The sequence below is a fragment of the Apteryx mantelli genome, chromosome Z (genome assembly GCF_036417845.1).
Source record: "Apteryx mantelli isolate bAptMan1 chromosome Z, bAptMan1.hap1, whole genome shotgun sequence".
In the NCBI taxonomy this organism is placed as follows: domain Eukaryota; kingdom Metazoa; phylum Chordata; class Aves; order Apterygiformes; family Apterygidae; genus Apteryx; species Apteryx mantelli.
The window spans coordinates 61,887,775-61,909,163 of NC_090020.1; the positions used below are offsets into that span (position 1 = coordinate 61,887,775).

Here is a 21,389-nt window from a genome sequence, read left to right on the forward strand (position 1 = left end):
TCTGAACATTAGCAAATGACCCATTCTCAACTGAGAGATCCATAGAGCTGGTGTTTACCCTGGCTCAGACACACTCACAGTTAAATAGCAGACAGCTTATTAGTAACACATACCTACAGTTCTGATTTTGTCATTCTCCTTAAAAGATGGTCTGTAAAGAAATTCTATATTGCTATATCCCAACGTGTACTGTCTAAAGACTCTTCAAAATATTTGCCAGCAAGTTTTGCCTTCCTGACCTCAATGGGTAAGATACTGCTTAAAGAGTATCTTACAACAACTTGACGCTACTTCTGCAGTGATTTTTTTTTTTTAATAGACGTTTAGTATTTAGGAGCATTTCTACTCCCTCTGCACACAGATACTGATTTGTACTGTTTGTGAAGAAGCTACCACACTAGAAAACCAGAAGTACTGGAGCTTGTGAAATGGAATCTTTCCTTTTTATAAGTCAGGTTTTGTTTCTAGAAGTGCTGCATTTAATTCTAGAGAAAGTAAGAAGCTTGTTACTCTTCAACAATTCCTCAGTATTAGCAATAAGATGTACTTAACTAACACAATACCAATTTGAAATAAACAAGATGTTTTCCACTATTTGAATTAAATAAGCTATATAATTCTATGTCTGCTTACCAGTTTTAAGAGTACATCCCATAAATACTATACTGTCATTTAGGCTTTTGAAATGCCACATTATCACTTTCTTGAATATTGTCTCCACGTAGATGGCTGCAAGCTAAGAACAGTTTGGGCTTATTCTGTTTGGAATTTTTTTTCGTATGGAAGAAGAGACAACAGTAGAATAAAAGTTAGCCTAAGAAGTCATTCCTTCCTACAGCTTGTATGGTGTGACCTGGTGACTAGGATGGAGCCAAGGACCCAGCTCCTGTTGCCCTGCAATTAAGAAAGTTAATACTTTGAGAAATCAAAGTCTCTTTAATAGCTTCTGAGGAGGAAAAAAATATATATATTTTTTTCCACTTCCAGGTTAGTGTACCAATTTCACAAATTCCTGAATGACCAAAAATACAAGAGACATAAATTATAAATGTTAAACTTTGAAGCATGTGTTTATATGAATAATGTAATGAAGTCTTAACAATTGTTAAGAAATTGTTAATACATTGAGGATCTGCCTCCACCTTGTAGTTAGCCAAATCATGACTGGGTTTCTGCTGCTTTTGAATATGGATGAGTTTCCATTCCATTCAAGGGTTATCAGGCAAGCACGGTAGCAGGGTTTGTTTCATCAACTCACTATAAAAATTACTAAGAACACAACTGTGAAAAGTTTTCACGAGTATCTAAGTCACTCTGATGTCTACTAAGTTAGATGCAATCAGCTTCCTTTTAAAAAAATTTCTCCATTCTAGTTTTTTTAAAACCTCAAATGGAAAACCCAGGTTACCTAGGGGACCTACAATAAAGCAGATTTCTGTAACAAAAGCCTTCTTCACTATATTGAGAAATTCACAGGTTTATTTTATATCCTCTGAAGACTCCGTAAGAGTTAAAGCAAGTCTTCGCTGCTCCAAAGTTTCACCATGTCACACTGAGCTCAAAGCAGGTGTTTCAGGACTGACCACCCCTAGAAGATCAGGGGAAGATTCTCCCAGGTGGGGATGCGGAAGGCACGGCGGCTCTTCCAGCGGCCCGACGCGGCCACGGCGGGGGCGAGTCTCTGCAGAGCGCGGTGCCCCCCTCGCGGCGCGCACCGCTCCCTCCGCCGGCTTCGGGCGCGCCACCCGCGCCAGCAGCATTCCCGCTCCCCGCGCTGCCCCCGCGCGCGGCGGCCCCGCGACATCCTTACCCCATGGCGGCCGGGGCGCCGGGCACCGGCGGTGCCGCGCGGGCCGCGTCCCCGGGGCGCTCCTCGCCGCGCCGCGCCTCGCCTCGCCGCGCCGGCAGCTCCGCAGCCCCGTGGCGGCGGGCCGCTGCGCTGGGCTCGCCGCGCCGCGCCGCGCAGGCCCGGAGCCGGGGCCGCGCCGCCGGCTCGCAGCCGCCGCGCCGAGCGGGGCCGCCCGCGCCCTAGGCAGCGCCCCCCGCGGGCCGGGCTCCCATGGCCGCCGGCCCCGCTGGGCGCCCGCAGGCAGCGGCTCCGGCCCCGGCGGGCGGCGGCGGCTCCGGCGCTGGCGTTGCCTTGCTGCGGGCGACGGGGCGGCTGCCGCCTCCTCCGCGCGGGGCTGGCTGCGGCGCTTCTCGCCGGAGCTGGGCGGCCGCCGAGGGCTCCGCGCGCCTCAGAGGCGGAGCGGGATGGGGCTGGCGGTGCGCGCAGAGCTCCACGCCGCCGCTCGCCCTAGCACCCCCGCCGGCAGCGCGGCGGGCACCGACGCATCTTCCCGAGGAGGCAGAGCGAGCCGCTGCGCCGGCGCTGGCATCAGGATCACGGCGAGCGGCGGGCTGCGGCCGCGCGTCCCCGCGGGCACCAGGGGCCGCGCTCCCCCGATCAGCCCGCCCGCCCACCCCCGCTTGCGGAGATGCGGGGCGCCGCTCCTCCTTCCCGCGGCGGCGGCTCTGCTCCTCGCCGTCACGCCTTCTCCTGCGGCGAACGGGAGGGCATCGTCCTGGGGCGCGGCGGGAGAGGCCGCCGAGCCCCGCACTCCTCTGCGGCGGGGCCGCGGGCTCAGCCCCGCCGGTGGGACGGGACGGGAGGGGGCGGGAGGAGCGAGCGCGCGTCAGGCGGCGCCCAGCTGCTCCAGCGTCCCCGAGCCGCTTCCACTGCCCGCTCGCACCCCGCGCCTCCGCCTCACACCTCCGCCACCGCCCGCCCGTCCCCTCGCGGTGGGCAGGCGCCGCCGCCGCGCTTAGCCCGCGCCCCTGTCCCGGGGCTTCTGCCGGGGAAGCGCCCCGCCGCGCCGCGCTCGCCTGGCGCCCTACAGTCCCCCGCGGCCGCCGCACGCGGCCGCCCCGCTCCTCCTCGCGGCGGCACCTGCCCGCTCTGCCTCCATCCTCCGCCCGAGGAGTTTTAAATAGCACACGTCACCGCGCTCCCCTACGCACCGGCGTCACCCACCGCTCCCGGCGCTGACGTCACCGGGCTGCGGGGGATGATGTCAGAGTGCTCCACGCCGCCGGAAGCGCTTCTATAATAGGGAATGGCGGCGGGGGGAGAGGGGCCCGGCGCCGCGCGGCGCCGCCGCCTCCGTGCGCCTCCCCGGGGCGCCGGTGGCGCGCAGCCCGCCGCTGCCCCCCGCGCCCCGCGGCGCCGTCTCCACGGCAACGCCGCGCGCTCCCGCCGCCGCGCTCGGCCCCGCCGCCGCCCCCGGCCGCCGGGGCGAGCCCGAGCCTCCCGGGGCGGCGCAGCGCGGCGCGGGCGTCCCCGCAGTTGAGGGCTGCGGCCGCCGGCGGAAGCCGGGCAGGAGCTGCGCGTCGTGGGAAGGCCGCGGGCTCGGCGCCCCCGCTGCGGACGTGGGCGGCGGCAGCGGGCCGGGGAACCCGCACCGAGGATACCCGGTCCTGTTTCTGGGACACCTGCCGCGCTTGGTTCCAGCTGCTTTTCACAAACTTCAAACACAGCAGCCTTGCTAGCGGAATAGGAAAGAAACATGGCAGCCGTTCTAACCACATTGAAAAAAGGTAGATTCCAACATGCCCATGCTAGTACTATAGCAAAGAAGCAGCCCGCAGCATGAGCTTGCCAGATCATACTATTTTTGGCTCAGTCCTTCAACAGTACCATGCAAATAGACAACATGTGTTGCTGCTTCTACTTCATCAGAGAAGCCCAGGCTCCAGCACACCCCACTATGTTGCTGGGCAGCCACCTCATCCTTGGTTCAGCAGATATTTCCATTAACTCTCCAAGTTTTGCTGAATATATAAACATTAGCTGTAATTACTCCTCGACAATGCCAATGGCCCTGGGATACCAAAGACAGAACATGCATCTCAGCTAATTGCTACTTCTAGGAGCACTTTGAGTATTTTCCTGATATTTTCCAGTTTAAGCAATGTTGTAGCCCCCAGAGGCACATTAAACATTCATTAGAACGTGAGGGGACATACCAATGAGATGAGAGACATCAAACTCCAAGTAGAAGTGGAAGACCAACTTTACAAATGGGTTATTTATGGCACTCTAAAACACAACAAAACCCACATTGATCTGTTCATAGCTGTTGCTTTAACAACAAGTTCGTCCTCTCCTAAGGACTCCACTACACGAGACCAAGCGAATTCTAGAAAGAGGCTGGAAGGAAACATAGTGAAAGGATTCACATAGCAATCTCATCTCCCCGGAGTGACAACAGCCATTTTCAAAAGTGATTTTAGTTTCTACATGCACGTGTTTTACAGTTCCTTGCCTTAACATTTTGACCTATAAAAGTAATCAGCTATGGGAAGAGAGAAGATGAAGATGACAAACAGCAAGGGAAATCTTCTCAAAACAAAAAATAAGCACAAGAAACCTAGCATGAATCATTCCTATCAGCAGCACTGAGGTGTTAGGCAGATTGCCTCACAAGGGAGAAAACAACAGCTTCCTCAGTTTCACATTTCTCACATGCTACCTCATAGCTTAAAGTGTAGGCGCAGAGCTACAAAAATTTAGCTTTAGACTCGGTGGCATTAGTCTGAGGTTTGTTGTGGGCAATGCTCAAAACATGCACAGTTATGGCTAAGCTGCATTGCTTTTCTGGGCTGCCATTGTCATTTTTTGTTTGTGTTTCACATGATAACTTTGAAACATCTGAAGCAATATGCATTTTCCACTAAAATCGGGTAAGATCTACAGGCTTTTAGACATAAAACTGCTTGTATGCCTCCCTTTGCTGTTTGGGGAAACATGAAGATCCACACCAGTTGTTTCTTCCATATGATAATAGCGATAAGAGTGAAAGAGACCATGATCAAAATAATTCAGTCTATGCATATGTAAACAGCACAAGGTTTATAAATATATTCCTTGATGTCGAGCAGTTAGGAAGCCTAGATTCATTAGCTTCTAAAAGTCCTGCATGACATTTTGCATGCAGTAATGACAGGTCAAGAGCAAAGAAGTTAAGGCTCTAAATTTACATGAGTAACTGTTGCATCAGTTTTGTTCTTTCAGTTCAACCTCTCATGCTAATAAAAATGCTTTAATGTTTCATGATGTCCCAAGTATTTTGTTTAGATATCCCAGAGATGGCTCCATCTGTCTCTGCCTTTCATCTTGTTCACATATTTGGCTCGCATGAAGTATGATGTTTTCCCACTGCATAGGTGCAAAAACAGAACTCCATGAGTCTGAACATAAAAAGTACAAAAGAAACCAAACACACACCAAGCCCGAGGGGAAACAATTGCATGTTCACATGAGAACGAGAGGTGTGAACAGATTCAGGGGCAAAGGAAAACTAATATCTCCAGAACAACCCTGTGTGGGGTACCAACAGACTTGTGAAATGCCATGTACATTTCATGCCGTTCTATAAGTAATGAAATATGAGTACTGGGACAGCTAAGATCCTGGGGAGGGGGGGAACAGAGCTATAGGGATACAGGAAAATCCAGGCAAATCTTATGGTTAACCTTTTTTCTTCTTAATTCACCATTTTAAAAATATTAATTTATCATTACAATTAAGTGTAGCAGCTCCAGGTAATTGCTTGTTCCCCTTCCACATTTGTTGTTACTGTTCCTCCAGTTCTGACTGAGCTATCTCTAAGTCTTAAGCTTTGTCTCAATGATATGCTTTTACAATTTTGATCCATTTCCAGATTAATTTGGTTAAGTTAATATTATTTTGTCTTCTAGAAAAAGCCTTTGATTAAGCTTGCCAAGTTTACTGAAATCATTTCTTTATCTTGCCATTCTCCAAATTAATATAAAAACCATGGTGACATCCATGAGTTAAGGTTGAACTGTATATGCAGATGAAAAGAAAGCAAGCTAGGCAATTAAACGATAACATATATTGCGTCATTAACAGAAGAAACAATACAGAATCACCTCATCTTGAAGACTGAAGTAATAAAAATGTGAAATTTAATAATGACAATTATAAGTTCAGCTGTAAGTTGTTTCTTTCTGTTTTTTTTAGAATTCTTTCCTTAGTTTGTCTGGAGCACTCTGATGGAGGCAGTCTCAAGCTGTAGAGCACACTGTCTAATGGAAACTATGAGCGGGTCAGCACCTGTGACTTGACAAAGTTGGTAAGAAATGCCACCATCAAACAAAAGAGACTGATGGCTTCAGACAAGGCAAAGCTTAAGAGCAACATATTCTTGGCATATATATTCATAGCCAATGACTGAGCTGCCAAACCCCTTTCTGACACCCATGCCCTAAATGGCCACCCCAGCTGGGGCAAAACCTGTAAAATTGGCAGCAGTATCAATACCTCTGAAAGAAGTGTTGGGTTGGACCTCCTGGTGGGATACCTGTAGATGGGAAAAAACAGATGGCTGTGCCCTCTGAATCTCAAGCCTGCTGAGTACCGACATGGCCAGAGTCCTGGAACAGCATTGGAACAGAGCTGGAAAAGCAAGGAGCACCACAAAGGTCTGCATTTTGATTAACCTTACACTGTACCTCTGCATTCTCCATGCAAAAACAGATCTGTATTATCACACAGTGGTTATGAACCACCATTAGGATATTGCTATGGAAAAGGCAAATGTGCTAGTACAAGAGACAGGGAAATCCTATTTCACTGACTAAAGCACTGAAAAGGTTTGATCTGTAATTCGTTGTTCAACTCTAGTCAGCACATTCCAAAAAGGGAACTGTAGTTGCACCAAAAGCAGAGAGAAACTGTAAGGATGTTTAGGGAACCTGAGAGCTGTTATTTGCAAGTAGGGAATTAAAAAGTGGCTTGTTTGGTCTATCAGGCTAAAATCTGAAACAACATACTATTATGCTTTCTAAATATTTTGGGTGGGAACAACACAAACAAGGGAACAAAAGAGCTATTAAAGGGCAAAAGAACAAATGGGTGTAAACTTGCTATAAATAATTTTTCCCAGCAATGCAAAGGTTGCTGATCTTCAGGAAGCTGGGACAAAAGCAGCCTTCCAAAATAAGTGTTGGGATCAAAAGAAACAATGACTGAAGAGTAATCACAGGACTCAGGCAGCAGCCCTCACTGCCTCCATGTGGGAGAGGTGAAGGTAGCTGGAAGGATGGAGCCACCAATGCCTCCAAGGCTCCGGGCTGGGGGTACTATTGCTGCTTCCTTCCATCGGCTGCCATTTGGTTTAATTGCAGATGAATGTGAATTCCAAAATTAAGGAAGCCAAGTTTATTTATTCCCCTTAAAGATGAGGGAGCTAGCACTTAACTCTTTCCTCAGTTCTTTTTGAACATCACTGCTATTCCATGTCTCTTCCTTCCTCCTACTCTTTTATGTCTTTTCCCTGCCCTCCTTTCTCCTGTCTAATCACAAATCTCTCTCCCCACACATGCTTCTTTCAGTGAGTGAGATCACTTCTCCATCATTTTCCCTTGTAGGATCTGTGTTTAATTTATAAATGAAGTAGAGGGAAGATGGGAAGAGAGTAAATGGCATCTTCTTCCCTTAGCCCAAGATTTCTGTCTGCATTTTCATCAGTCTAGAAAAATCTTCATTGTCATGTCAGGTGGGAGAATGGTTGGAGGGCCTGAAGGGATTCTGGAGGAATTTAAATTCACCGTTCTTTCTCCCAGAATAGATGAAGAAACTTATGTGTTGCCTTATATTCAAGTAAATGTGGTACTCTTAAACTAGGACTAGATTTGTTTTTGAAATCAACTGTATGACATAATTCCCTGAGATGCCTTATGGTCCAATATTTCTAACTCTGTCCTGTTGCCAGAGAATGCTAGTTTTCCGGCACCCACTTCCAACATCTCATTGTCTTACCACCAGAAATAGATCACATATCTCCTACACAGCTCTGTGGCAGTACACCCCTACGGGAATCTTCTAAAGAGACTGAGCCCCGAGTAATGCTTTCATTTTTTTAGCTAGGTTTATCAGTGGCTGCAGTTCCCTCCCAGGTTTTTTCTCACCATTGAAGAGGCAGAATCAGTTTATGCCAGCAGACTGATTATGTCAGCTTGTCATTTCTGTCTAATTACTCCAAGTTTATCTAGATTCATTACTAAGCTTTGGTTCCCCAAATCCTTGCAGATATTTTGCACAACTTCAGCTGAAGATGCTGGAAATATTGAAAAAACAGTGTAGTTTTACTTATGAGTTTTGAAATGTAGCAATAACAGTATTGTGGATCTGAAAGCTCTCCAAAAACATTCCTTTCTTGGTAAAACTGTGCTTGAAAGCAAAGAGCCATCTCTTCTAGCATGTACTTTGTGGGTCACATCTAAGAAACTACGTACTTATAAAAAATCATATCTACATTATAGACCATATGGTCTGTGTTTTCAGAAAGACTAAGTCATAGCAATCATATGGCATTCTTCTTTTTGATCTGTCCCACAAAATCAGACCAAGTTTGATTTTCTGTAAAGCTCCTAATAAATGCCAAATATCATCCATGACTTCTGTATCCATTCTTTGTATTATTCCTATTTTTGAAATAACAGGTTAATATTCTGTAAAGCTCCTAATAAATGCCAAATATCATCCATGACTTCTGTATCCATTCTTTGTATTATTCCTATTTTTGAAATAACAGGTTAATATTTTTAAGATTATTTCTCAGGGTCTGAAACCTTGTAGTATATGAAGTACTCATTTACTAGTGAATATGAGATTGCCTTAGAATAATTAGCTTCTGTTTTTAGCAGTTCCTCTTTCCTACTTATTTTTTAAAAATTCTTGTAGAAGTTCTAACAATAGAATCTCTCTGTGAATATTTGAAGAAACTGCTTAATTTTCTGCCTGAGTTTTCCTTCTTCGAGATGACTTTTTCTGAAACTTTGAAGGAGTCATAGTTGGATACAATTATCCTGCATTTCTGTAAATTTTTCTATAAAGAACATTTGGAACTTCCAACTATTTCTACAGAGTTTTCATGCACCTGAATTCAGTGATTGATGAGAATGAAGTTCTAGCACATTCATTGTTTAGTTCATACGAGAAAATTTTGCCCAAGTTTTCTCTGAGAAGCACTAACATCTTCATGCTGTGAAGCACAAAATTGAAATTTGACCACAAATATTCTCAATATCTTTTTTCACTTATTCTTTTTCTGTTCTTCTGTCAGTCTGGTCCAGTTTACCCCAGACTGAGCTTTGAAAAATATGACTCTTCATACAAACTTGGGGAATGTACTAACAAATCTGCAGGTCAGGCTTAAGAGAAAAGACTTTTAGACTGGGACCAGCGTGACTATGGACCAGAGAGGGAAATGGCAGGTAAAAGAGTGGGAATCAAGGATGTAACTGGGATGAGATAAAGACCCAAATGCGATAGGCTTGAAGAAGGTAGCAGGCAGGGAAACTGACTGAATGAAGAACCAGGATGGGGAGAATCTAAGAGGGGAGAAGGGAGCCTTTAGAGTGGTGGGGCAGTGAATAGAGAAGAAAAGTCTGCTGGTTAGAAACTGAAACTGTGAAGTCAAAGATAAGAATACAAACATGAGGAGTCAAAAGAGGAGAGAGTGAATGAAAAGCGGCATGATAGAGGGGGCAGAACTGTTCAAATTAGATGGGCGAAACTGGGTGGCCAATGTGCTTAGCAGGGCAGGTGTTTCCTCCAGGTACAGGTATAGAACCCAGAATGACTCTTGTCATTCCTCTGCTGTCAGAACACAGCAGTGAAACCCACAGGCTAAATCCACATTTCACCTCTGTCCATTGCTGTCTGTGGAAGAGTGGTAGGTTGTAAGTTCTGCCAGTTATTTTGAATGGTCAAGTGACAAAGTGATTCCATCCTGCTGGTGACCCATGTGGGACCATATGATGCCACAGGGTAGGACTTGTCTTTTATGATTCAAATTTCTGAAGATATTTAGAGACTGCAGAAAGTGTTATTATAAGCACAGAAAGCTTGTATAGTTAGGCTCTCAAGAGTTAGAAATGCTGGAATTGAGGATACACAGGCAAACTTCATCATCGCCCTATGTATATACATTATGATAAAGTAATTACATGTCTATATACATTTTTTGCACAGAATTCCTACCTCATTCAATGCATAGGATGGATCTGCTAGTAAGACAGATCTTCAGTGAAGGAGAATTTCCCTCTAGGAAGCCTTGCGTATTGCATTACTTGGAAAGCATGCATTTCCTGGTGAAAACTCAGTCTCCACTTGCCTGGAACAAAAGGCTTATACTATAAGACTATAGGAAGAGCCACAGAAGCAGGTTTTAAGCGGGAAAAGAGGAAAAGACAAACAGTTCTAAAAGGGAGAGAAAGCATGATTTTATAGTTTTAGCAGCTGAATGCTATTCAGGGGAACCTAATTTCTCTTTGTTGCATTGCCTGTGAAATACCAGTTGAGGGCCTTCTTTAAAGTTGGCGTGGGTGCTCTCCATCTTCCGGGAGCCTTGAGATTTTGGGAATACTAACACTATCAGTTAAGTTGGTTATTAATAGGATTTCTGTGTGAACAGATTAAAGGCTATATTATGCAAACATAATGCATACACATAAACTAGCTGAATTAAAGTTGCACAAGCAAACTCACTTCTGCCATTTCCTAACCTCTGAATACTTGACTTTATATTTTAAATTCTCTTGGCATAGTTGTTTCTGTGTCTAAGATTTATGTAAGGGGGAGTGAGGCATTATTTGAGGTTTTCCTTCTTACAAATCAGTGAAATAGAGAAGTCAGACTGAGATATTACCTTTCTCCTCCATCTCTGTTCCCATTTTCTTTTATGTTTCATTTATTACCTTTGTCTTTTCAGTTCACTTACACTCTTGCTCCTGTTTGTCTAAATGACCTTAACAAGCTCTGTACCAGCCCTATGTCAATGTCTTGCTCCACCACCAAGCAGGACACTGCTGCCCTCCTACTACTTTCACACAGACCAAAGAAAAATGTTTCCCCTCTTCTCCTGACGGGTTCAAACACCTCATTCTGTCCTTTCCACTACTCTGTCCTTTCTAGTCTGTCAGACTAATGGCTCATGGGCTGGGTAGGGCCTTCAGTGCAGTCCCATCCACCCTTCCCCTCCTTTGGCTGTGGCCCTGTGGCAGGCCTGGAAGGGACAGGGGGAAGCTGCTGAGAGTCTACAAAATGTTCTGCAGTTGCATGCCTTTTCCTGGGCTTGTATGCAGCCAGACATTTGGGCCTATAAGCTACTATTTGTCCACATATCTCAGACAGAAGTGCTCAAAACCGATGCAGACCGGGTTGAATCACCTGACTAAATATTTATTTTTTACCCTTAGATCTCCTTAGGTGCTACTTCATATTAATTTTAGCCATATAACTGTAGACACTCCATTATACATCAACTACATGTAGTCATGTGTACACGTGTACATGTAGTCTGAGGCTGAAAGTTAAAACAGGCCACAATATCCTCACACACACCATAAGGAAGACCCCCACACACACACCTCACAGACACAGTTTTCTACCAACGGTAGTACTTTAAATTTTCATAACAGACTCACTTACCTTGTAGGAACTATAAGCACCTTGGGAAGTCTTCTGGTAGACATCTATGTCCTCGTCTGATAGGAAACACCATAAAGAGCACAACTCCCACCTCAGGAAATTTACAAAAAAAAGAAACTGAGATGGAGGCAAAATCTGATTTTCAGAACCAGCATGATTTAGTTATTTAATTAACTGCATTTTATATATCCTTGTACTTTTCTCAGAAGAAATTCTAAAACTTATATATGTACCCTCCAATGATACTGTGCAGCGGCTTCAAGGTTAAAACACTTTAGTTTGGTGGTTCCACATCTGAGTAAACTGTTTTCCTAAAAACATAGATTTCCCACCCTGCCACCCAGACCACCCTCTCAGTGTGTCATTATAAAACAGGTTTAAGCTTCTTTTTTCATTCTTGACTTTTCATATAGTAATATACTTGATTTTTAACCATTGCCCCAAATTTCTTGAGGTTTAATATGCTTTATTGTAGAGCAGTTATGAGCCTACAATAACTTCTGTGACTGATTTCTGATATCTACTCTGAAACAAATTTTGTTTGAATTTTTTTTCAACTGAACATAGAATACATAATAAATAAGAGAGACTCAAAGATTATTGTTATATCTCTAATGACATAGGGATATGATGTAACTTAAAAAATATATCTTTTTTATAGCGACAATAGCCAGTATAACTGAGAAAGTGTAGTGGGCAGAGCACAGAGGCCAGTTAAGCACAGCTTGCAAATGTTTACACTCTCTTTGTCCTGTGCTCTGAGATACACCAGTTTTCTCCTCTTTCTTCGGTTTTGATATATTCCCTAAAACACAAGGTTGTCTTATTTATGTCTATCTGTCTTCTAGGTTATACCAAATGACTCCAGCTTTCCTTATATACTTTCTCTGGAAATAAATCTGGCTCAGTGTGTGACTTTTGAAAATAAGTACTGGGGGTTAGTGATTCTTTTTTGCTGATTTTCATAATAAAGGATGCAGAGGATCCAGACAAGTAAGTGTCAAGGGTCCCATCCTCTCTATATTAAAAACAGTCATGATGGACCAAGACAGAAACTTCAGCATTTTAAAAGAGGGGTAGGAGGGCGGCTAAGTACCCTGTTGGCTCACTGTCAGCAGATGACTAGCGTAATAAAACCATAGACAAACTAGTGGAGAACTGGCCTCCTTCAGCATGACTGTCATGTCCTCTTGGTGATCCCAGTGACACAGGACTCAGAGAGGCCAGCCACCTCAGCCATCAGGAGGCAGTGAAATGCTCTCTATCTTCAGCTGCACTTATACTCAGAGCAGCAAGCAGCTCACACATCAGTCCCCTTTGGAAGAACCAGAAAGGGCAGCAGTTTTGCAGAAGCTCTTTATAGAGTTCTCTCAGTTCTCTCATAATGAAGAGCAGTCCAACTTCTCTTGCAGCAGTTAAGATCTTAAAGAATTAATGCCTTTTGGGATATATATATATATAAAAAAATTATATAAATTATCTGTTTTTATATTTATATATATATAAAAACATATCCTGAAGGATCTCCAGAACTGCTTCTTTAGAACAGTCTGTTTGTTCTCTTCCAGCCTGCAAATGTTATGTTCCTGCTACATGTATTTAGGATTATGTTAGATGTTAAGATATGAAATTAGTTATGTCTATAAAGCAATGTTCAAAAGAGGAAGGAAAATCATGATGTGTCCATTCAAGAAGAACTAGTTTAATACCTTTTTAGCAATATGGTTCTTAAAAACAAAAAAACAAAAAACCCTTAACCTTAACTAGTGATGAAAATTAGAGGTAAACTCGTCCACCTATGTTCTTGGATGTCTAGCTATGCCCTCAGATTGTAAACACTTTGTACATGAATTGTCCAGTATGTATGATAGTAAAGTATCTGCTTACCTGTTTGTAATATTCAGGTCTGTGTTATTTCTGAGGGTGAGCAGTCAGCTATTTCATTACCTCAGTTCTAAGAGCAAGCAAATAAAATAGTCATTTTCTCCATATCATTGACAGTTGCTTATTCCACAGAAAGTCATGGTTTATCCAAAGACTTGACAGAGTATAAATGTGCACAGAAAAAAATAAGCCCCACTTCATCCTTTACTGGCATCTAACAAGAACATATTAGGATATTATTTCCAACATCTCGTCACCTCTCCAAATATGGATGACATTTGGAAATTATATGGAAAGTTTACAATTACTGTTTACCTAACTTTATCTCTTATCTGTTGTTAGAAGCATATTTTTTATTACTTTATCCTGTTCAAAACCTCTCACTGTAGTTCTGAGTTCCCTTACTGTAAGCAAAATACACCAATTTCCCTCACTTCCTCCTTCTAGATATAAGAACAATCTCTCATCCAAGTAGCTCTCACAGATATGTTACAGCATTAGTAAGGCAGAATACTGGAGTTAGCTTTGACCTGTTTGTGGAAACTCTGATATAGGGGGAACAGGATTTATTGTTTAATAAATGCTAGCCAAAATGTTCTGGCTAATTCAATAGCCTGCAGCAAATTACTACCCCTGAGTTCCCTGAACCTTGTTGTATCAGGAGCAACAGCATACTATGCTCTGCAGCCCTCTTTCATAGTCTTTTCCAATATTGTGGAAGACTTGAAATCTTCATGGGCAGTAGGCAAGGGGACAGAGAGGGAAACATAGGTAGATTTTGCTCAGTGAGAAAAAAGAAACTATAACTTTAAGTGGCACTGAAACACCTTTAAACAACAGAATTGTGTGAAAAACGAGTTATCTGTCTATTTTGATGGTATCTTGAAAGGCGCTTTGCCTGCTTAGACCTAGGTATTCTTGTGTTGTGATTCATAGCATCAGTGATACTCAGATGATACATCCCTTACACTAACTTACCTCTTAGTTCTACCTAGGCAAGTGAATGAGAACTATGCTAAAACTGTAATACTTATGTAACCAAGTTTCAAACATCAACATTTTCCTGACCCACCGCGTACAATTCTCGTGTCAGGAACATCACATGGGGAATGACACAACTGCAGCCAGAGAAATGTAAGACATTGCTTTACTGCACACATTGCCCCATTGCTGTGCAGTGTTGCAGCTTTTCTGTCATGGTGGGAGTCAGAGCACCAGATGAGCTGTGCTTAGCATGGCCTCCTGGTGAGAGGCACCAAGACTCTGTGCTGCCAGTATATAAAATGCAGATTCCCAAAACCTGCATTTTAGGGAACACTAAATAAATCTCATACATGAGAAGGATGTGTGGCAGTAGTTCATACGGTCTTTTAACATGTGCTGCATAGTTATTTGTTTAATATAGGCACATTAGGGGCACTTCAGGGGCACATTAGCAAATAAATCAGTACCTTCTGAGATAACTGAAAAACTGCAGGTCAGGCAAAAGTCTGTGCAGCATCATTCCACAAAAAGAGCTTTGACAGCTCCTCTACCCAATACCAGGGCAAGAATAGAAAACAATAAAGGGTAATTATCTTCCCTCTAGAGCAAAATGTTGGAAGCCACAGCCAGACCATTTCTCCCTCCCAGGACTGTGCTGAACTGTTCCTGACACCACTAAGGTTTGATTAAGCAAGTAAAGTAATAAAGTAAAGTAAAAGCTGAATGGAGTTGGGATAAACTTTACTGAAAGTTTGGTATATGAGTGGTTTGCTGTTTTGAGGATGTTGGGGAGAGAACAGTCAATACAGAGCGTTGCACTGGGGAGAGGAGTGAAGTGTGGGGTGCTGGGGTATGAAGCAGATCAGAGAATAGAGATAGGTATCTACATGGCAGAAGAGCTCTGGGCAAGGGTAGAAGATGGAGCAGATGTATCAATGCCAGAGGGGGAGGTGCAGATTTTTACAGAAAAGGAGGCCTTTAAAGTTGGAATATTGCTGCATTAAATCCTATATATGTGTGAGAAATGTCTTACTGTGAAAACTTCAGGTAGTCCTTTTCAAATGATTTCACCTTGAGAAAGAAAAGGTTTTGAATTTGGCAGAGGGTTAGAGGCATCTTTTTTCCTGTTTCTGACAGGAAACGAGGACTTGCTGCAGGCCCATATAAGAAAGAAAACAGCAACCTCCACTGTCCACTGCTAAAAAAGAGAGAGAAAAAAAAATCTCACCTGGTTATTGTGTGGGGGAGAATGAAAAAAATTATTTCATGGATGACCTGCTCTAGAAACTAACAAGCTTGCAAACATCCTAGAATTGGCTGATATGAAGGAGTGGAGAAGGACACAAAAAGAACCTCTAACACATCCTTTAGTACTCAGTAGAAGGGCCAAAAATTAACTCTAGCACAACAGTGTGGGAGGAGACAATACTGGGTTGGTAGCTAGTTCTGATTGCTTCACCTTGAAGTATCACTTAAAATATTGTTTCTCCTCTTCCAATTTCTTTTCCCAACACCCTCAAGCCTTTCAGAAGGAGCTGATAGAGCTCCTCTTTTTTATTCACAGGGAATTGGACTGTATTCAGTCTTTTTTCCACAGTGGCTATTCCTTATGGCCTGAAGTAATGGTGTGAAGGACAGTGTCCCACAAGAGGAAAAAACTTGCTGAGGTAACAGAATCTTCAAACAAATTTTTAAAACCATTAAGCCATTGATCATCAAGCTTGGAAACAGTCTTTCAAACACAAATTGATATAATTTTATAAAACAATAGAAGCTGATTCAATTCATTTTATATTTAAACATATTCTACAATTTTCTGAGAACTCAAAGGCTTGACAACTTCTTATCTTTTTTCTCACTCCAGAACAATAGAGTCTTCAGGAGAATGCTAGCCTGCTAAACTCAAATTTTGCTACCGACTTAATTGCACTAGCATTCTTATAAGTGGGTCATGATGGAAGCATAGAAGAGAAACAGTGTTTCTTTTTGGGGTAAAAGTTATATATTTTTTCTAATACTGATTAGGCAAAGGAGAAGAAGAAGTAACTAACAAAGAAATTCTCTACTTCAGGAGGTTAGTCAGCACTTCTGTTCCCACATACAGTGGATTAAATAAAAAGGAAATAAAAGAAGTAAAACTTGATGTTTTCTGTGACCCTTACTAATGTCCCTTGGAAACTGAGAAGAAAGCAGAAATAGCAATTTGCTTCCAAACAGGAATCATGACAAAATTCAATTACATTTTCTAATAATGACTCTTAGATGCAGCTCTTAATCTAAATATCTCAGATTTCTTAACCTCTGAGCTAAGTGTCACTATCCCATATAATAGGCAGATAAAAAAAATCACAGAATGAATAACCCTGTCAAGGGTCATCAGAAACCAAATAGCAGATCTAAGAATATAGCGCTTGTTTTCTGAGGCCCAATGTAGTGGCCTGCCAAGTCTGCCACACTACTTCTCTTTAAATATGTTTCCTGGCTGGTGTGTGCATTGCTGGTATTATTTCTTTGTTGGCTTTTTAAAGATTTTATTAGTACAATAAACTGTCTGGATCATGTCCAAGTTTAGATCCATTTAATCTCACCATAAAGAAACAAGTTTATTATGGTAAAAGGAAATCAGTGTCAAAAGACACGCAGAGCATATGTTACATTTTATTTCATCCTTTGTGCTGATTGTGAAAAATTGTGGATATATACTTGTAAAGAGAAGTCTGTACCCCACTAATAGTGGGGTGATGCATTAGCTGCAAGAAATGTTTTATCTTAAAGAACATGTATTCACTGTGCTGATCTCATGTAGCGACGCTGAATAGACCATTAGAACTGAAACAGCTTAGGTATATATAGAAGGAATATTTTGAAGGGCCTAATCTATTATTAGCTTCAGATATTGACTCTGGGCTATCTGATTAAATAGAAGAGCAAAATAGGCAAAGATTAGTTTAGGGTTCTATGACATGCAATAATAAAACTTCTTGGACACTTTATAAACTTTGGCAATGTAAACATGAATTTTATATAGGTTGTTGCATTGATGTTAGCTTTGGAATGTTTTTGTAAGTGTACATTAATTCAGGGAAATTTGTTTCCCTAGAACCTATCTCTTGTTGCTGGACAAAAAGAAACTCTGCCATGGAGGAAGTTCACAACATGGAGCTAAGTTAGGCTCCTGCTCTGAAACATCCTTTAGAGAAGCATACGTTCACTGTAGGGGCAGTATGGGGAAACTAGTCTTTCTGAAATAGTTTTCCTCCAGAGGCTCCACTGCAGAGTTTTGAGTTGCCATGGGACACGTCTAAATTGGAGGATCTGAGAGCACTTCCTAGATCTCACTAGAAGATGGACATGTCCCCTGGCTGAAGCCAGCTACCTGTTGGGAAGAAATATCTCTTCCTTTTCCCCTCTTCTGATCTGGTTTCCTTTAGAAGGAAATCTAGGTGTACAGACAGCAAGGAAGCAATGGTGCACTCCAACAGGACCTCTGTTGGAAGACAGGACTGCAGGCATACCAGTGTGCACTTGGTGCCCTGATGGAATATAGCTGCGGTGCTCAAATTATCATAAAGAAGACTGGGTGGATATTGTAAAGAAACATTATTTCTGTGGGAAGATGTAAACACCTAATTTAAAGTTTGCTAGAATTAAAAGTGAAAACAAGATCCTCCTTGTAATAAAATAATTTCTAGCACTGTTGAACTTTTCTCTTTACTGATACATAGCAAGCTCGCAGCAGGAAATAGTGAAACCTTGCAGCTATTTGCTTCTAGCTCATTTTTTTTCTTGATGCTGCCCTAAGATTCTACTACAAGTAATCTAGTTTGTTTAGTAATACTGAGATTCAAATACTGTTAGCACTCCACTAATGCTCTAAAATCCCCATTTTAATCTTCCCAGGTGTTTTCTCTTATCAGTTGTTTTTCACTATAGGAAATTCTGGTTGCAATTTTTCCTCATGATTCCATGCTATTCGTAACACACTTGAGATGCAAACTAGAGTTAGAGTTAATTTTATAGCCTGAAGTCGGGTATCAGCTTCATGTCCTTCCTTCTCCGATAAATTAACCTTAAAGAAGTACTGTGTTCAGTGGTAGATCACATGAAGGATCCCTTTTATGTGGCTTCTTGTGGCTATAGATACTAGCTATCTCCTCCCATGTTCTGCTCACATGCTGGCTGTCAGGTGCCTCCCCAACCTGAAGAGTTCCTGAAATGGGTGCCACTCTTAGCCACTTCTTGCTATGGTCCTTGTGTCAGTTCACATCTATGCAGAGCCTTGCTGACTTAGGAGCTCCATGAAGCAGGGTCAGGTCTGGCCCCAAATTTGTGGTCTTATTTTATTGAATAGAAGTTTTTAAGAGATGAAGCTTTCTTTCAGTCTGTACCTTGATATCTGGAAACAGACTGACATTGCTTTTTCAGCCATTTTTGAATTGGTCATTATTTGCAAATTTTCTTTGCAGGTGACTTAGAAAGTAAAATTTATAAAGGGCTAAGATGTTTGGTCATTAGAATCTGAGTCTGTCCCATATTACGAGTTAATAAGAAAAGATCTAGCTGAAATTCCTGGAGCCAAGATTTGGGCTGTAGACAGAGTAAAGCTTGCCATGGTATGAATGGTTGAAACAGAAATTAAATCAATGAAATTGAAATGAATGAAATCATCAGCTTGTATTAGTAGAAGTTCTGGTGCAATTCATCTTTGTTGGGCCATTGAATAGTGTAGATTAAGAGCATAACAGACACCCCACTAGAACAGATGAGCAGTTCACCTACGCCTTACTCTGTCTCAGAAATGGCAGCTCTGCTCTGAAGGGAGAGCATGCAAGCCTGACCACTTTTTGTGGTCCTTTTGGCTAGTAATTCCCCAGCCTCTACAGTTGTTGTAACAGGGGTGTATCCAATCTTTCTGTTAGATAAAGAAGCTGAAACCCAGAAAATATTTTGAATCTTCATCCTCCTTTTTATTTCCAGTAGTTATGTTCCACCCTTTCAAAAAAAAAAAATCACTGATCCATTAGTGATTATTTGTAAGTTATGACTTTGCAGTAAGTTTGTTTGTACTGGTACAGAGCAGTCAGTGATATTTGATTGAGTTCTACACCAGACTCTTTCATTGATTAATGTGTATGGGTTTCAAGATCGCAGATTTTTCCTTCAAGGTACTTCTCCTTCAAAGTATTGTTCATTAAAGTCTAATTCTTTTTTCCTTGTAACTGGCTTTAGTGATCGCTCTAATTATTCATTCAATGTTAAATAATAACTAATGTGTCTTCCCAAAAATATATTAGTTTATCAATACATGTAAAGCCTAAATTATGGCTTTCTAGGAGGTAGTTGTCAATGACAACAGTGGACATAAAGACTTTACTTTACCTGGCCATCATGCTCAACTGGGTTAATTTTTGTCCATTCTAGAAATACATTTACTATTACCCAAACAGTGCTGCCAAAAATGCTACCAGCAGTCTGAGAAACAAAAATCAATGAAGCATGTTTAAAAATCTTTTCACAGTGCATCCTTTTGTTATATTATTTTGGTGACAATCTTCCAAACTTTAATGAACATACTGGGAAGTTTAGCTGCAAAAGTGCCCTCTCCTGAAACAGAGTCTCCCAAACACCATACGAACTGTTTCCATTCCCTGCTGTCATGGACAGAGGACATCCTTCTTCTGAGTGATGTACCATACAATCTGCTACACCTTTCAAGGTACCATCCTAAAGAGGTTAAATGACTTGCTGCCAGGTCTCTGGACTTGAGGCTTCTAACTTCCAACATCTGTATATCCATTATATATTAGTAGACCCAAAGGTTAATTAAAATGAGACAAAACTTCATATAAATCCGCCCTTTTGGCAGGCAGATATAGGAATCCTGAATTGGACAGGAGAATCTTCAGTTTAGTAGGCAAATGCTAACTTTGCAGGGACTTCATACTGCTTGCCAAGTTGTTGGGAAGGAAAGTGGAGGAGAAGGAACAAGAGCTATGTTCTTGTAAAGTACAAGCTGGAGTTAGGGAACAATGCACATTTGTAAAGTACTAATACTGTAATTTCATGCTTTGCTGGAAAAGTGGACCATTATCCTGCTTAAACTTTCCAGAAAGTACCATTTTCAGTTTATCTCCCGTAAATTGCCTGTGTTTTCTAAGATTTCTCTCTCCTTGTGAAGTTAGTCATATTGTGCTATTCTAACTCAGAAAAACACTCGCAAACGCCTAGGCAGACAAGTTAGCTTTTCTAGATACACATCATATAGTCACCTCAATATCATTGTGCAAGGTATTTTCATGCAGTCAATGACAGTTAAGGCCTGTTTTCTAAGGTTTGCTGAATAGTCAGTATAATTAATATGTACTATAATTAACATTCAATATAATTAGAATCCATATAATAAAAGGAGGGCACCTATAGAGTTGTATAAAAAGGAAGTAATTAAAACCATAGCATACTACCTATCTAGAGGTGTAGAGTTAAGGTTGTCATGGGAACCTTAACTCTGCATTTCCTGCCTTTTGTGAATTCAAAAGCTCATCTTCAGCGTTGCTTTAATATAGTATTTCACACTGAACACTTTTACCAATAGAAAGATTATTTTGAAACCTGACATTTCTAGGGCTCCTATTACTAACCTAGTTTGCACAGCAACACCATAAATTATTCAGAAGAAACTGTACTAATACATAGCTCACAAGAAAGCCTGAACTTGCCTCAAGCAGGTGTAATGTATTATGGATATGTGGTAGCCTCCTCATAGATAAGGTGCAGGCAGCTTCTCTTTGGAGCCCTATTTAATTTCCTCTGTGACATTGGCTGAAAAAAACTATCTGTCCTGAAAAATGCCAGATTAAAGTTGAAGGCAAGAAGGAGCATGTCTGCAAATGTAAAAAAGGAAAAATCAGATTATTTGAATTACAACTCATTAAAGAACATATACCAAGTGTATCTGGAAAAATGCTGGTTGTGAATAAAAGCAACATTATGGATTACTGCTGCAGTGGAGAGTATTGTTTCA

At 42.2% G+C, this 21,389-nt stretch overlaps 1 protein-coding gene across 3 annotated transcripts in view; it reads right to left on the reverse strand.

Annotated features, from left to right (window-relative positions):
• Positions 1 to 21,389, reverse strand: part of HOMER1 (homer scaffold protein 1) — a 116,009-nt gene that overhangs the window by 89,256 nt on the left and 5,364 nt on the right. For 2 of the 3 annotated variants that reach the window (XM_067315526.1, XM_067315527.1), the window contains 2 exons: positions 13,388 to 13,454; positions 11,501 to 11,591 (listed from right to left, as the gene is read on the reverse strand). In XM_067315526.1, coding sequence (XP_067171627.1) covers positions 11,501 to 11,544 — 44 coding nt within the window. In that variant the 5' untranslated portion in view covers positions 11,545 to 11,591; positions 13,388 to 13,454. Of the gene's footprint in view, positions 1 to 1,810; positions 1,858 to 11,500; positions 11,592 to 13,387; positions 13,455 to 21,389 lie in introns of those variants that run through there. The other variant, XM_067315528.1, reaches the window with a different exon arrangement.